The 17,232-nt window shown below is 42.1% G+C and overlaps 1 protein-coding gene across 1 annotated transcript in view; it reads right to left on the bottom strand.

The window, feature by feature from the left end:
* rftn1b (raftlin, lipid raft linker 1b) overlaps window positions 1-17,232 on the bottom strand; it is a 138,855-nt gene that overhangs the window by 22,514 nt on the left and 99,109 nt on the right. The window contains exon 7 of the mRNA XM_080897319.1: window positions 10,026-10,144. Within this exon, the coding sequence (XP_080753445.1) occupies window positions 10,026-10,144 (119 nt within the window). The remainder of the gene's footprint in view (window positions 1-10,025; window positions 10,145-17,232) is intronic.

Raw genomic sequence — 17,232 nt, 5'->3', positions numbered from 1 at the left:
AGCACATCTACCTGCCGTACCGAAATAGACCCACAGTAAAGAACAGTACAGTACAGTCAGCAGGCATCAGTAGAAACAGATGTGACATGGATCGAAACTACACTAAAATGTAGTAGCTGGGGTTGACATGTGTTGCAAAGTGGCTTGTACATGCACTGTGACTCTCAACAGGCTTAAATAGTGTGTCTAAAGCTGACACAGTAAAACTTGTTTACAGCTCATCTACCTGGCGTCTCGTCATTTCCGGTTTTTTCTCGAGGGTCGTCACTTTACCGCATACGTGGACCACAAACCCTTGACGTTTGCCATGTCCAAGGTTTCCGATCCATGGAGTGCACGCCAGCAGCGCCAGTTGGCAGCCATTTCTGAGTTTACCACGGACATTCGGCACGTGGCTGGTAAATCCAATCATGTGGCTGACTGTTTGTCCCGTGCGCTGGTTTCTCCCGTCTTTCTCGGCATAGACTACTCCGCCATGGCTGCCGATCAGAGCGGTGACCCTGACATCCTCGCGCTTAAATCCACCCAGACGGGCCTCATACTGGAGGACAGACCCGTGCAGGACGGTGGTCCCCTCCTCGTCTGTGACGTTTCCACCGGCCGCCCTCGCCCTGTGGTTCCCGCTTCCTGGCGTCGTCAAGTTTTTGACTCGGTACATGCTCTCTCTCATCCAGGGGTCCGGGCCTCTGTTAAACTGGTCAGCTCTAAATTTGTTTGGCCAGGCCTTCGCAAATCTGTTAAGGAATGGGCGTCGGCGTGCATTCCCTGCCAGCGCGCGAAGGTTCATAAACACACCAAGGCGCCCCTGGAGCCGTTCTTCATACCCGGCAAACGTTTCGATCATGTGCATGTCGATCTGGTGGGTCCCTTGCCGCAGTCACAAGGTTTTACGCACCTTTTGACTGTTGTTGACCGGACCACCAGGTGGCCGGAGGCGGTCCCCCTGGCGTCCACTACCGCAGCAGTGGTGGCCAAGGCGTTTTTGTCGACCTGGGTCTCGCGTTTCGGCCCACCCGCGGACATTACGTCAGACAGAGGCCCCCAGTTCATTTCCGAGCTTTGGTCGGCCATGGCTGATGGACTGGGGGCTAAAGTCCACCGCACAACCGCATACAACCCGCAGGCTAATGGGATGTGTGAACGGTTCCACCGGTCGCTGAAGGCTGCCTTTCGCGCCTCCTTAAAGGATGGCAATTGGGTTGACCGCCTCCCGTGGGTTTTGCTTGGGCTGCGCTCTGCGGTTAAGGAGGATCTCGGCGCTTCCCCAGCTGAGCTAGTGTTTGGTCAGCCCCTCCGCGTGCCTGGAGAATTCTTGCCTGAAAATCCTCCTCCCTGCTTCGATCCATCGGTGCTCTCTCTCACCCCGCTTTTGCACTCGCTTCGGGTTCCTGGTCCGGTGCACCATTGCGTGCCTGACACCTTTGTTCCAAAGACTTTAGAGACTGCTAAGTTTGTTTTTGTCAGGCACGATGCCCACAGGACACCGCTGCGGCCGCTGTATGACGGCCCGTTCAGGGTTATTGAACTGGGCCAGAAACATTTTGTTTTGGATTTTGGGGGTCGAAGGGAGACTGTGTGTGTTGACAGACTTAAACCAGCACATGTTCTTCCGGACAGTGATGTAGTGCCGGCCCAGGCCCCTCGCCGTAGCCGACCTCCTGCGCTGGGGTTGACAGTCTCTGGTTTTCCCCCCAGGACTACCCCCGGACCACCAATGTTTGAGCCTCCTCCTGCCTTTCCTGCTCGCCTTCACCAGCCTCGTTCACAGGATGGACCTTCCTCTGCCTGTTCTCTCCCTCCCAGGTTCAGTCGTGCGGGTCGTTTGCTTAGACCCAGGGTCCTGGACTGAATGGAGACCTGACTGTGTGTTCAAGGGGGGGTATGTGTGGCGGACCACCAGGTGGCTCCACTCACACACAAGTTGAAGGGAAGTGTGGGGGTGGAGATTTTGGCGCTGACTATATGTGAAGTTCTGTCAGTTAATAAAGTTGTTGGAGTGAGACACTGAGACCTCTCCTGTCGTTGTTACATACCTCCACACAGGTAGAATTTCAACAAGCTTCTAAAAGATCGAGCACTTTGCTCCATTTCCCAAATCTCTGGATCGATGTCCTGTCTCTCAAAAGACAGATTTTAAAAATAAGTCTGCACTAAATGGACTTGCACCTAATTACATTTCTATATATTCTCAGAATTAGAGCCTTTTAGTTTTTATGGCTCCAACATGTGGAACAAACACCTGAAAGCTAAACTGTTATTTAATTTAAATCTGGGCTTAAAATGTGTTATTTGAAGTTGCTGATCAATGAACCAACTTCCTCTGCAACTTAATCCTCGATTTGTTTTCGTGTCTAGTGGATGGTTCCCCGTGTTCACATATGGTCTGAAGATTTAGTCATTACAAGGCAGAGTATAACAGCTGTCCCAGGGACACAACATAGAGGACGGGGTTCTCCCACAGTTTAATCACCACTTTGACATTGCTTTTTTAAAGGGTGCAGCAGAAACAACCTGGGCTACAGCAGACATTAGCGCACCAGATATATATGACTAGCCATCTGTGAGCATGAGAAGCAACTCGAGTCTTGTTTTTTTTTTTTACTTTTAATTGTTGTTGTTGTTTTTCTATCATGATTATTTTCAAAATTCAAGATTCAAGAGCTTTATTGTCAATACAAGAGTATACAAAGTATACACAGTATACAACGTACCGAACCAGTGTGCTGTTTCACCCCAAGCCCCCCATGGTTTCTAAGTATATAAACGATATATCTCCAAGAGATATAAAACTAGGAATTACAAATAAATAACATGCTAAATTTTGGTAAAATGAAGGGATCAAAACGTACTAATTACTAATTATACAATACTATAATAATAACTATGCAATACTAACTGTACAATAAACAAAGACAGGACAGAGACAATACAGAGTGGATTGTGCAGTAGGCATTAAATACCAGGTTCAAGTTATTGTCAGGATATTGTACACGAGACAGGACGAAGACATGTGCAAGATGCAAAATGTGCAAATATAGTATAATTTAGATGTATGTTCAGTAACTATGTGACTGAGTGTGCAAATAAGCATATTGTTCCCAGGTCCAGTTTGTAGTGGATTTGTGAAAGTTTTTGTTGTTTTTGAGTCTTTTGGTGAGTATTGTAGCGTGTTTGTAGAGGTATGTGTATATCAGTCTTGTGGTGGTAGTGAGTTGAGGGCTCTGACTGCGGGGGAGGAAGCTCTTGCAGTGCATGTGACATGTGACAGTGACATATCGTGACATGCATAGATGTTTTAAATGTCTCTTTGTTTTCCACTTCATCTCTCTGGAAGGTACACTGGATTATCTGGATAGCGTTGTACAAATAAATGTGTCTTGACTTGACTACAGAGAAGTATAGACTGGGTGTGTAGAAGGGTATAAACTGAGCCTTCAGCTGAGCTGGGCTGTCACTGAGATGAGTAAATCTGCTGGGATTGCGGCTAAGCTGACCTGAACAAAATGTGCTTGATTTTAGTTTCATCGTGCATCGATGAAACTAATTGCTAGATTTAAGTTTTCCATAACCCTTCAATGTGACAGAGACCATTAATTGGTAAGTAAAAAAGAAAAAGAAAACTCTACAACTGAGTCCTTCATTTTGGGGGCTTACAGAGATACGAAATGTATTGGAAGGAAACCATCCGAGAAATTTAAAGGGAGAGAGGTGTTTCATGGAAGCAAGGAGATCATTGGTTAGTCTCCAGGCAATACAAACAGTGAAGTAAAAATACAAAGATGTTGAAATAGTATTTGGTGCATTTAGTAATGCTATCATTTTGTTACATGGTACATGTTACTGTTTGTATACCTTACAGAAACTGCACCCTATAAGCCTAAACCTCTCCCTCTGTCCTGCAGCTATCAGCATCATCGACACATTGCCTGACGGAGCGGGTGCGACCTCTCACTTGCAGGAACAGTGCAAATTACTCTCCTTCTATGTAGGTCAGCTCTTCTCTCACCTCAGTCTGAGGAAATAGAGATATCATGGAGAGGTGATTCACATTAACGATCGTCTCTCTGAAGTACGTGTACACATCCAGGCCACAGGCCACAGCTCTCGCAGAACATAAACCAAATCAGATGTTTTTAATATGTAATTTTATAATTTGTATCCTTTGTTTCTAGGGCCATCGAAATAAAGTCCATGACCACGAGCGGAACAAATAAAATGTGAAACGTAAACTATTGAACTCGGTGGAGAGGGATTTTGTGTGCACCTGATTGCCAGACGATAGGAGTGACTGAGCACAGACACAATAGGTGTGTGTTTGTGTGTGTTTCTGAGATGTGTTAAAACCATTTCTTCAAAGATTCCTCACTGCCATACTGATGCTGTGATGTGGGGCCCTAATCCCATTTTAGACATCATTTAGTTTCTGGAGTCTGTGAAGCGCTGCTCTTCAAAGCCAGGGATGCAAGTGAATTCTTGGAATGAGTGACAACAATGTTGGCGCTCTTAAGCTCCTTTTCGCTTCCTTTGACTTTGGACTGCCATTCCTAGAATTTGAACTTCACTGATATTAACTTTTAATGTTTTTCTGTAGGAGGAGACACTTTCTCTAAAGTCCCCCTGCAGATTTTCTGGTTTGTCTTTTGGGTTAGGAGTTGTTGGGATCAAGGCGTGAGCAAGCAGGCAATATCAGTGTTTGAAGTGGCGAAGAGAACATTTTACTCAGTGGCAGTTGTACCATGATATCCATAGTTTTCAAAAGGAATAACAAAAACTGTTTACAAATGGTATGTGCTCGAGATTGCTTTCTTTTCTTGAAAAAATAAAACAAAACCCAGCTTTTAAAAATCTGTTTTTTGATCCTTTTAAAATCTTAAGTCAGACACATAAGATGGTAAAAACGCTGCACAAATATAGTGCTTTTAAACCTTAGATAAGTTTGACAAAGAGTTTCAAAATGAGTCGTCCCACTGGGAGGTATTTGACCTGCAGTGGGAAGTGGCTCAAGGTTCATCGGTTTGCCCAAGGACAATCAGGCAGGCAGGAGGGGGGGGGGGGGGGGGGGGGGGGAATCAAACCGCCCCCCCTGTAATTAATGGTCAAATCAATCAAACAAAAATAAAGTTTCTTACTATACTGTTGGTGGTACAGCCTGTCACTCTATGGCACTGCCATTTGTGCTTGCTCATTTGTACTCTAATTTGTACCTTACAAAGACTAGTTTTGAATATCTGGTCAGAGATGTTACATTATACCTTAATATAGCGGTAAACAATCATCTTTTGATAGGGTGCTTGTACAGCATAGTCTGGTTGTAAGGACAACTAACAGCTTTATCCACCTCACATCTGGATCTACAGCCAACCTAGAGTCACCAATTAACTTAACAAGCATGCGTTTGGACTGCGAGACAGAATTAGCTGAAGGAAACAGAGCAGTGCTAATGTCTGCAGCACCCTGTGGTCCATAAAAAAGAAAGACAGAGAATATAACTTGTTTTTCATTCGACTTAGATTTTACAGGTTTACTGAACACAGAGACCATCTCCTGTTTTACACCTCAAAATGGAAGAAATTGTCTAAACATGTAGAAATTACTAACTGGGCATAGATCCAATAATTACCAATAAATACCTGTAGGAAGGAACTGGGATGAAAACACATATAGTTACAGTTTTATATACAACTATTTCTGTGAAAAACAAGCTCTTTCAGCTTCAAATTATTTAGCAAAGCCACTGAACACAGTTGTGTTTTATCTTCTTGCAGTACTAATAATATCCATAAAGAAGGCAGTTTCTCATGGTAACCAGAGAGCCTCTTATCATTTTTCTAAGTTATGTATGAAACGCTGAAAACCCCTGCACAGAAGTAATAATTCCTTCGAAAGGTTTATTTATTTATTTTGCTGTGATTATAGGTGGAGTAGCAGAGCCATTCTGCATCTCTGCTGCACCTAATTAGAGTAGCAAACATCCGTGCCAATGTTATTGCTCTGCTAAGAGGTATTTCAAAGGGTCAGCAGCAAAAACACATTTTCTCTTATAGCTCCAGTGTACTGTATGTGACCATGAAGTGTAATTTCAATTTTCTATGTTGATAGTTGGACCTTTGGAGAAATTGTACTGTTCAAATTCCTTCACCTTCATTGAATTGCACCACATACTAGCAAAGCATATAAAACCAACATTATGTGCATGATTGGATACCAGTGAAAAAGGTCAATGTGTTCTTTTGGGATCTGGGTAAATTGACCCTTTAAGAATGACCCTTTCAAGACGAATGTCAGTTATTGTGGCTTCATATTGATTTCAGACCTTTCAAGTCATAGTTTTCCTTTTAAAGAGGTGTAAATAGTTTTCTGTGCTTTTGTAGAACCACAAAAAACCTGCACGTTTGGGTCATGTGACTGCGCATTGGGCAATAATCATATAACTGCAAACTGCTGGACCTGAATTTAAAAAAAGGTAGGGAGGATATAAGGAAAAAAATGCAGCTGCATCACATGTCCCATTTCTGTTTCCCCACTTCAGTTTCCATATTTAATATAAATACGATATTTTGTAAAGGCTTAACCTTTGGGCTAGATAGAACATTTTTCCATGTACTATCTAACAAATATTTCCCCCATAGCATCTTAGAGCTATCCATAAAATCTTTGTACCATGTTGAGAATTTAAAATATCACTTGTTGCACAACATGCATCCATCATAATAGACCTACCACTGTGTCCAGCTAAGCTGAAGTGGATAATGGGGCTATTTAAAAAAAACATTTTAAGAGGTATGAAAGGTTTTCAGCAACATCACACTCCTCATACAAATCAGGTCCACTAAGCTGAATATCACTTCATCTTTTAATAAAACACACACACACACACACACACACACACACACACACACACACACACACACACACACACACACACACACACACACACACACACACACACACACACACACACACAGGTGTTTTTGTGGCTCTGGTTCTCTTTGCCTGCTTTATCTATATACAGAAAGACTGAAGCACAACACTAATGCACTTTGTTCCTCTTGATAAATAAATTCTCCTGCAGTGACTCATGGCGAGCAAACATATTAAGACCAACCTTGACTGAAGTGTGCAGATGCACATGTTTTCTTTGGTTATTGCTCCTGTGAAGCTCAGTGAAAGAAAGGAGGGCTTTCACTACATTAGTTTCGAGGCAGTGTCTGTATTGATTTTCCCATAGGACATGAGAGATGAGAAACTGGGCCTAATTGGAGTTTCATACCAGAGACTCTTGATGAGTTATTCCTTTTCAGACACTTCACCACAATCCATATGTTTCATATTTGAGTGGTTTTTTTTTTGCTCATATTGAAACAAGTATGCATCAGACACCTGACCAAAATCTGTTTGCTAAAGGAAATGTCTGCAGGAGCTTTTTAGCACTGATGGCATTTTTATGCACATCTACATGCTTCACCCACTTTACGCATGCTTTCAATTTATTTCTCTTGATTGTCACTGGATGCATTTTGTTGTTTTTTGTGCCGTTTCCCTCAAGGCGCTGCTCTGCTGTCATTTAACAGAAACTGTTCCCATAGCACTTACGTCTTAGTTTGTCAGTTTGACATTTATTGTTCTTGGTTGTTTTCTTCTCTTTCCTTTAATTTGCTTTGAAGTCAGAATATTTTGCCCTATGAATATTTGTTTGTCTCTCACAGCTGTTTTTGTCAAATAATTTCTTATTAAAACTGCATTAAACTAAATGAATGTCCTTATAAGACAAACATTTTCTTGTCATTTAATTGGTAGCCTCTTAGTGTCATTGTTCCGGCTATTTTAACAACATAATAAAAATCTAATTAAAAACAAATAACTAAAAAAAAAAGAGCTAAGTTCCAATAGGCAGTTAGGCCCCATAGTTTTTGAATAGATTGCCTAATTTCCTATTGTGGCTTTTTTGATCCCTGTCACTTTGCAGTCTCCACTGCAGGATGCCTGCACCTGCATATGGATGGGGGAACCAGGAGAGGCCTGTACAGTAGCCACGGGATGAGCACTGTAGAGTCAAAGCTGATAACCAACTATCACCTCCGTCACACACAGCTGGGTGAGAGACCCTCGGAGACAAAGTCATCTGCAGGCATCTGTTAATGATCCTTCAGCAAGTCCACCTACTGAAACCTTCTATGACTTTTGCTTCTCTTTTATAGATCCTGTTGGCCAAATGCGCTCTTTGTAGCATCTTTGCTCCAGCTGAACTAAACAGTGACTTTGAGCTTTCAGGGAGGGCAAAACTGGGTGTGTAACAAATGACTGAATATTTCATTTTTATTATTACTTTTTAAATTTTTTTTTAAATAATTTCTGGATGCTGAAATTAACATTTTATCAATCACCCTGGCTCACAAAAATCTAACTTATTGCCTTTCCATCCTCTTAATGAGCGCGTTTCCACACTCGATGTCCAACGCTGCTGCCCGGTGAGAGAGCCACAATGCCAAAGAAAATCTTGTGGGTATCTCTGTAACATCTGACAGTGGCAGTATTTGATGCTTTTGAATGAGAAAATGCTGAAAATATGTTTACCAATTATTTTTAAAATTGTATGACTTTTGTTATTATTACATTTACTATAGTAGACTCGTTTTTCTACTTTTAATGGTGTAGAAAAAAGGGTCTACTATAGCACTATTTTGCACTTTGGTTGAGATATAGCATTAAAAGCTCAGCACTTTTCACATCCAACTCACATCCAGATTCAGCTCGTTCATAAGTGAAACTAAAGACATTTTTATCCCTTCACTGATGAGCACTGACATTCCTGAGATGATACACTCCTACTTAATGACAATATAAATGGTCACATGCCCTCACTGAAGTGATTTGTTTTATCACTCTTTTTCTCTGAGCTTCATAAATCCTACAACCTGTCAGCATTTTGGATAAATAAGTATGTTAAGCACTGAGGGGAAAAGAAATTGACGTATATAAAGAAGAAGAAAAACACCTTCAATCAACATTCAGCCTTTTTTTTTTTCATTTTAATTATCCTGGCACCAAAACAATAATGAGCTGTGAGGATACTTTGCATATCAATTTTCGGCAGTTATCACAAATAATGGGGATGATGTGCAGCCCTGATCGCCCTGACAGAGTGTGTTGTCAATCTGATTTGGCATGGTGCAGATCGGTGGGGTGAAACGGTTTTTGATAAAGTCCCAGTGGAGGAGCTGATTGGATCTCCTGGAAAACTGGGCGTTAGTTTGGCATCATTCTCGGTTAATGTGTCTGAGGAAGTCTTGAAAGCCATTAAGCTGTAACAGTATTACCATTCACCCAGACGAGGGGAGGCTGTACTGCTCCTGCCAGATGACTGCAGGAGTCTTTTTAGTGGCACATATGGCCATCGGTGCTGGGCTGGTCAATCAGAGAGCCACATTTGGGGGACAAAAGTCTCCTTTCACACTTGGACAGCTACCGGCTGCAAAAAGTCTAAATTCAATTACAGAGATAGCATCTGAAAACACAGACACACAAAACCGAGCTCGTCCACACTCAGCTGCATGCGCAAGCATGTATACATGCAGGCACACACATACATACAGATGAAAGGCAACGAAATGGCCACAAATCCTTCCACTCCAGACAGGAATGAATTTCCAGCTCGGAACTTGTTGAGGAGAAACACTAATCATCACGTAGATAAAGGCTTGTTTGCTCCTGATAAGGGGAGCGACTGCGACACATGTCCCATAATTTGAGATTTGTCCGATTTGCCTTTGGGTTGTAAGGAAACGGTTGGCTGAAGGGCCACGATATCTAAGCGATAACTGACTTCATTGCTAAAGGACTATACTCTTAGAGAGGGGGGCACAGACTGGACTCTGGCTTTCAATGTGTGACTGTACATCCTTTAAAATATCAAAATCTCCAATTCCAAAACAGTCACATGTATGAAATGTACAAGAGCATAAATCCCCCTCTACTAGTGACAGACAGAACATAACCTAGGACAAAGCAAAAATCCCTCCACTCACATCGATGACGGTCCACTGCTCCACAACGATGGCATCGTACGCCGGGGTGGCCGCGTTCGGCTCACCTTCGCTCGCCTCCTGGAAGATGAAGACACTTTCCACTGACTTAGGCAGCAAATCTAAAGAGAAGGGGAAAAAAGTAAAGCCATGAAAAGAGTATTTACTGGATGGAGCGTGTCTGTCTTGTCTCTTCTCCGTCAGGGCCTCCAGGCCAGCGGAAATGGAATGATATCAGCCAGACACATTCACACACAACCCTTTATTACATAGCCAGTGGTCCTAGCCATTTGTATGAGCATTAGGCACTTATGCATTATGCAAGGAGACAGTGCTGAAGAAAGGAGCAGGTATTCCCCTTCTGGGACGTTAAAAAAGAAGATGAAACGTTACGAGGATCCAGAGCCTGCTGGTCTTAATGCTTGACGGTTAAACATAGGCTAATTATAGCTAAAATAGGATTAAAAACTAGATGTACTTGGTGTCCAGAGGACTGAGAAACGCTGCTTTAAGAAAGGTGGACAGATTTTAGCGATGGCAAAATGTAGCAACCAATTTAATGAAGCCGGGTGTTAAGGTACAAAGCATAAATCCTTTTGCTAAGCCTGCATTATTCACCTTAAAAAGACTTAAACTGAATGAATCACATAGAGACACTGACATTGATGCTTTAGGCCACTTTTCAGATTGTGTGCTCCTGACCAAATAGATTTTCCAAGCTTCTCTTCTGTTGGAGGCTAACAATTGCAGGATTGGCATCTGAGAAAGAAACACCACTCTGGCCCCCATGAGCCAGGACCCCTCTCCACCCAACGTCTCTTGTTATTCACTTGATGCACATGCACATTACATCCAGGCGCACATACACACACAGACAAAACACGAGCCTCGTGGTCCAGTCTTCCCAGCAGGCCTGAGAGCTTTCTCATTACTCTCACACCATTTACACACTAATACAGTTTGCTGGGGCCCAGGCACCAATACGAGACACTCCACATTTCATTACTGGGCCCTAATAATAGGGGGATGAGAGGTGGCTGGAGAGCCTGTGGAGAAAGGCGGGGACAAGGAGATAGAAAAAGAAGAAGGAAGTAAGCAAGACACAGGGAGAGATAGAGTGGAGAATGACATTCTCTTTTATTTCCACCACCCTCAAAACCCATTCTGGACCCATGCATGCACAATTGAAGACATCTTTCAAATGCAGACGTGGTCAGTGTTAACCCCCTCCTGCCACTTTGCCTTTGCTCTTCCTCTGTTCCCTCCATCATCCCCCTTCTTTCCCCATTCCTGCACTTTATTTAATTCTTTGGCCCGTCCTGCTTGGCATATTACTGCAAAGAAACCTTTCTGGAAGGTGTAACACACTACGGACTGATGTCGGTTCTCTGCAAATGCAACAGGGATCATTCAGGTGAGATCGACAGGGTTTCTGTCTCGTTGCTCTACAGGGAGCAGCCTGTCTCTGGTGATAATGCAAACAGACTCTTGGCAGAGGAGAGAAAGAGAGCGAGAACCAGGGAAGTGGAAGAGAAGGAGCTGGTTGCTGGGGGCGTTGAGTCCGTCAGGGGAATGCGCTGGTTGCGTGCACGAATAAACATTATCTTGTGCCTATTGACTGAGAGCTGAGCTGAGCAGCCAGCGGGCCGACTGAGAATAAGTTGTTTACACTTGCAAAAAACCACAGTAAAATTGTTCTCCATCCCCTTGTGACTCACACACTCAAGGTCGTGGGGCGAGACATGCAAATACAGCTGCACTAAAAACAGAGAGAGACAGTGTCGGGGCTAAAAGACAAAGAAGCAAATGGCAGGGGAGAGTCAGATAGCTGGAGTGGCAAGGTGACAGCGAGTGAAACGCACCAGCCGATACCAGCATCCAAATGATACAGGAGAGGATCAACAGCAGGCACCTAGTGGGTGTAGACAGTGCTGACACACACAGACTGAAACTTAAAGTGCTGAGTGTTTAGTGTTTGCCTGCACAGGTGTTTGTATGTAGATGCGAGGTCCTCGCCTGCATCAAGTCACTTCGGAAGCTGCTTGTTCCTAATATTCATCGACATGTACACAAACCTGCTCTTGTGGATTGATTTCAGACACACGATGATTAAATCAAGCAAACAGTGGAACAGAAAGCACTCTGGATGTTTTTCCAATAAACTCATGTGTATCACTGCTGCAAACACAAAAAGGAGTTACTATCTAGAAAACAACAGGGTGAGACGTATAAGGTCATAACCTGAAATTAACAGACTCATTAAAGGTTTTGTTTGTTATATTAAAAAAAATGTTCTAACCCTACGTTCCATTTATCATTTGTTTCCATACAATTCAATATGCACACTAAACAGAAGACTAGAAATAGGCCTGAGTTTTGTAGTCTATCACATCTGTTAGACATCAGATTTTATTTCTTTTTGGCAGAAGGCATTCTTTTGTTTCATGTGCAAGCCGTTTCAACCGTTGTGGTTCACTGGGACTCTGAGTGGAGCGGAACCATAGTTGACTCCAACTCTATGTCCCCTTTGGACAAATCCACATGTTTGTCCACGCCAACGTATCCTAACGTCTTCATTTTTCAACTGATGATGGATACACTTTAAAAAGAAGTAAATTAATTAATATTTGTGTATTTTTGTATCAGTCTATCAAGACATAGTTGGTTAAATTAGTAGTTAAACATATTAGTAATATAAAGACAGTTTTCACTGTGGTAGCAGAGCAATGTAACTTGTGTCAATTTTTCAGGTGGAAAATGATAAAAAGTGGAAAACATTTTACATCAGGGTGTTGATGACATTTTATCTGTTTGCTTGCTGCTTCTGATCAGTTAGTGTACAGTGAATTTTCAGAGGCACAAACCAATGATGTGGTTCTGAGAGTCTCTGTAGCCTTGACTGCTTTTTTTTCGCTCCTACATATAGCTATTCCTTATAGAATAGAATAGCCTTTATTGTCATTGTACAGAGTACAACGAAATTGGAGTGCCACTCCCTTGGTGCAAGATAAATAATAAATATAAATGTAAAATATAAAAAGTACAATAAAACAATCGCAAGTACTCAAACAATAGTAAGTACGATATATACAGGATAGCAGCATTAATATAATGACAGTATGAATAGCAGCATAATATAATGACAGTGACGGTATGGTATAGCTAAGCAGGTTCAATTGTTTTTGTGCTTATTTACTACGGTGATAGCTCTGGGAAAGAAGCTATCCCTGAATCTGTTTGTCCTGGTTTTATGTGACCTGTACCGTCGGCCTGACGGTAATAGGTAAAACAGTTGATTGCTGAGGTGAGAGTGGTCCTTGATGATATTGCCAGCTCTGCTGAGGTACCGAGAGTTTGCAGTGACCTCCAGGCTGGGCAGAGAGCAGCCAGTGATCTTCTGGGCTGTGTTGGTGACCCTCTGCAGTACTTTCCTGTCCGCAGCTGAACACCCTGCATACCATGTTGTTATGCCGTACGTTATGATGAACAAGTTTAATGCAACTCCTTTAAAAATCTACTCTTCAATCAAACCAGTGTGTGTGATAGTGAATCCTTGTGTGAAGCATGAGCCATCTGAGTGCATTCGTATTTGGTCTCATGCCCAAAGACACTGAAGTGCTCCCAAATGTGTGAATCCGTTTCCTCGCTGGAACTCTGAGATTTTCTGTCAAAACCTACATACAGTTACATGAAACTGTATTGAAATACATGCATGTATCCTGTGCCAACACACCCACAAACACCAATTCTTTTTCTTTTCTGAGTTTCTTTCACAGTTTGATTAAAAAAAGAAACTTATTGGAATTTCATCTTCACTGCCTCTCACTTTCTCTGTCTCTCTCCCTTTTTTCTGCCTCTGTTGACTGCTTTTTTTTCTCGCCCCTACATATAGCTATTCCTAGATGTGGTGTTTCTTAGCTGACTCAATTATAAACTGTAAACAGCTAAAATGTTGCATAATTTATGATCTGTTGACAACAAAGCAACTATTTGGAACAGGTCGAACAAGTGAATCAATAGCTGAGATGTTAATTGAGCTGTAGGAGTTGTCTAAGACATATTGGTGGACATGTTTGTAGTTTACAATGGTGGCTGTAGCTCAGGAGGTAGCGCAGGTCATCTACTAATTAGGCTGGTTGTTCGATCGCTGACTGCTCCACTCCAGCATGCCCAGACGCTGAACTCCAAGCCTCTGATGTGTTCGTGTGAATGTTAGATAGAAAAGCACTTAGGAGTAGAACAGTAGTGCTGGTGTGTATTGTGGAACCAGCCCGTTTACAAACAGCTGAATTGTATCTCTGACTCCAAATGTATTTATTAATACATTTAATCTAGTTGCTATTATTACATTAAAAATTCATATTGTGAATATTTAACCTTTCTCAGCGCTATTAGCCAAACCAGTGAATGTGAGTGAGCCCACTTTACTGCTGGCGAGCTGGAAAGTGACCATGCCCCAGGTCATGTCTGCTGACATGATTTAAACATGCATGCCAGGTGCCACCTCAGAGAGCTGGAGACAAACCGCTGACAGCTTATCCATATTTCAAACAGGACGAGTGGACATTCGCAGCGAGGGACAACTGGAGAAAGGGATTTCAGTGTCTAATGCGTGCGGATTGGATGTGGCTCTTCCCCATAGAGCCAGATGCATGACAGCTGGCAGGTCTGCACCTTTGGGTTACCAGGCAGACTTCAGCTGGTGAGGAGGGAACAGAGGGTGGGCAGCTTAGTGACTGGAATGCCATAGAGTGTCGGATACATGGGTCACAACTACATATGGGTAAGAATACAACAACTTTATTTATACAATAATGTGTATTTTATATGAAATATGAATTTGTGATCGGTAATATCATCCCTTCGTTTCCATCTTTTGCTATGCTAATAAAGCCAAATGGGAGTTATTCAGAGACTCTGTAAATGCTCTTTTGGACCCAGCTAAAGAGAAATTCTGAAAGTGGCCATTTTTCTTTTCTGACAGCTGTGGAATGGATTGATTCTCCATCCTTTTGGGAATTACATGCGTGAAAACAGGCAATTATGCAACTGCATTTTTGTGACTAAAGCTGATGTGGGAGACAGCATTTCTCACAGAAACCACCGTAAACATCAGCAACATTTGTGCTTCCTCACTACTGTCAGACTATTTGTTACCTGTGTGCCTGCTGTGATATTGACACATACAAAAGGATAATCCAATCAAGTCATTTTAGACACTTGCAGGTCATGATGAACAAGTTTAATGCAACTCCTTTAAAAATCTACTCTTCAATCAAACCAGTCTGTGTGATAGTGAATCCTTGTGTGAAGCATGAGCCATCTGAGTGCATTCGTATTTGGTCTCATGCCCAAAGACACTGAAGTGCTCCCAAATGTGTGAATCTGAGATTTTCTGTCAAAACCTACATACAGTTAAATGAAACTGTATTGAAATACATGCATGTATCCTGTGCCAACACACCCACAAACACCAGTTCTTTTTCTTTTCTGAGTTTCTTTCACAGTTTGATTAAAAAAAGAAACTTATTGGAATTTCATCTTCACTGCCTCTCACTTTCTCTGTCTCTCTCCCTTTTTTCTGCCTCTGTTGGCTTTGCCCAAATTTAGAAAGCAGTAAAGGTTGACTGTCATGCATATGAATAGCTCAATGTCTCACAACCGGGTGACAAATCCTCATTGTGGCTCTAGAGATAGCTTAAGCTATACAAGTAACAAAAGCAAACTCCTCGTCAACACCATTACTGTCATTTCTTTAGTAAACAAACTCAGCCCCCCCCACCTTGGTTCCAGCTGGGAGGTAGTGCAAATTTGTATGCTGTGTTTATGCATGCGTTTGTGCAGATATAGGCTTATGTGTGTTTCTGTTTGCAGCAAGCTCCCCAGTGTGAATGAATCTTTAATGCACGTCATAAGATTGGAGCTGTATGCAGCTTAGAATCTGTAAATTTAATACAGCTATAATATATCCGACCTTGTGATCAGGCGAGGTCTCCACAAACACTGCTGCCACACCGGCCAGCACTTTCACCAGCTGAGCGATTCATTGATGCACACACATACACATGCGTATGCAAACAATGCCACTTAATGCTTTCTCATCCGGCTTCACCATGGAAACCCTTCTTTAGAAGTAGCATGGGGACACAGTGCGCATCCCTTTGGACCGACCTGACTGTCAAGGTAACATAGCACTTAGAACACAAGGCCTGAAGAAACATGATTTATAAAGTCCGTCTCAACAATCAGTGAAACAGGTTGGTTAACATGCTCAACGTCAAACCTGTACTTTTATAAGTATACACGGGTTTATTGCTCCATGCAAAAAGCAGAAGGTCTTTGAACTACAAAACAGAGAAACCACATTAATGGTACTGATTAATTGTTAAACTTGTCTAAATATGAGAATTTTGAATGCATGAAGATCCGTGAATTGGAACTATACATATAGGTAAACAATTCAGAGATATGAAAGCCTTATTAATGCTATGTACTAAGATATTTTATCAATATTCTGTGGTTTGAAAATGTATTAAATCATTAATTATCCAACCATACAACCACACAATCAAACTAGTGTATCACAAAATAATCATGAGCTACTTCTACCACAATATGAAAGTGTCATCAATTTAAAAAGACCACAAACATTATAAGAGCGATAGATGATAAAATCATAGATAAAAATCTACATGACAATTCTGTAAGTCACACACGGCGGTCGTCCAACCTTTTTATGACCTCTGCTTGGATGAATGTCAGGTGACTGAGCATATACTGGGAAAAGTAATTTCAAACCTTTTTTTGGGGCAAAGTCAACAACAGTCTACTCTGTACTTGTGGTTTCACGTCCCAGTAACTCTTGGAATTTAAGTTACGGATCTCCTTGCTTCAAAATAATCCACAAGGACTCTCTTGTTACTAAGACATGTATCTTGCCCCATTTCACTATATTTTTAGTGCATACACGTGTTCACGTTGATTACATGAAATATACTAAAAGTACCTCAAAGTACCCAACGAGCCAATCAAAAGCCAATGATATTTCCTCACCCATGTATGGGTGACAATGGTCAAAAAGATGAGGGTCATTTTTTTGGCATTACTTGGTCTATATGCATGCTGTCAATACAAAGTAGTTAAAGTGTACTAATAGAAGTACAGAACTGGAACACAATGATAGACAAAAATGAGAAATACTGGGAATTTC

The sequence above is a fragment of the Rhamphochromis sp. 'chilingali' genome (genome assembly GCF_963969265.1).
Source record: "Rhamphochromis sp. 'chilingali' genome assembly, chromosome: 11".
NCBI lineage: Eukaryota > Metazoa > Chordata > Actinopteri > Cichliformes > Cichlidae > Rhamphochromis > Rhamphochromis sp. 'chilingali'.
Note: the sequence above shows the minus strand (reverse complement) of the source record. Positions and strands in the feature narration are given on the sequence as shown.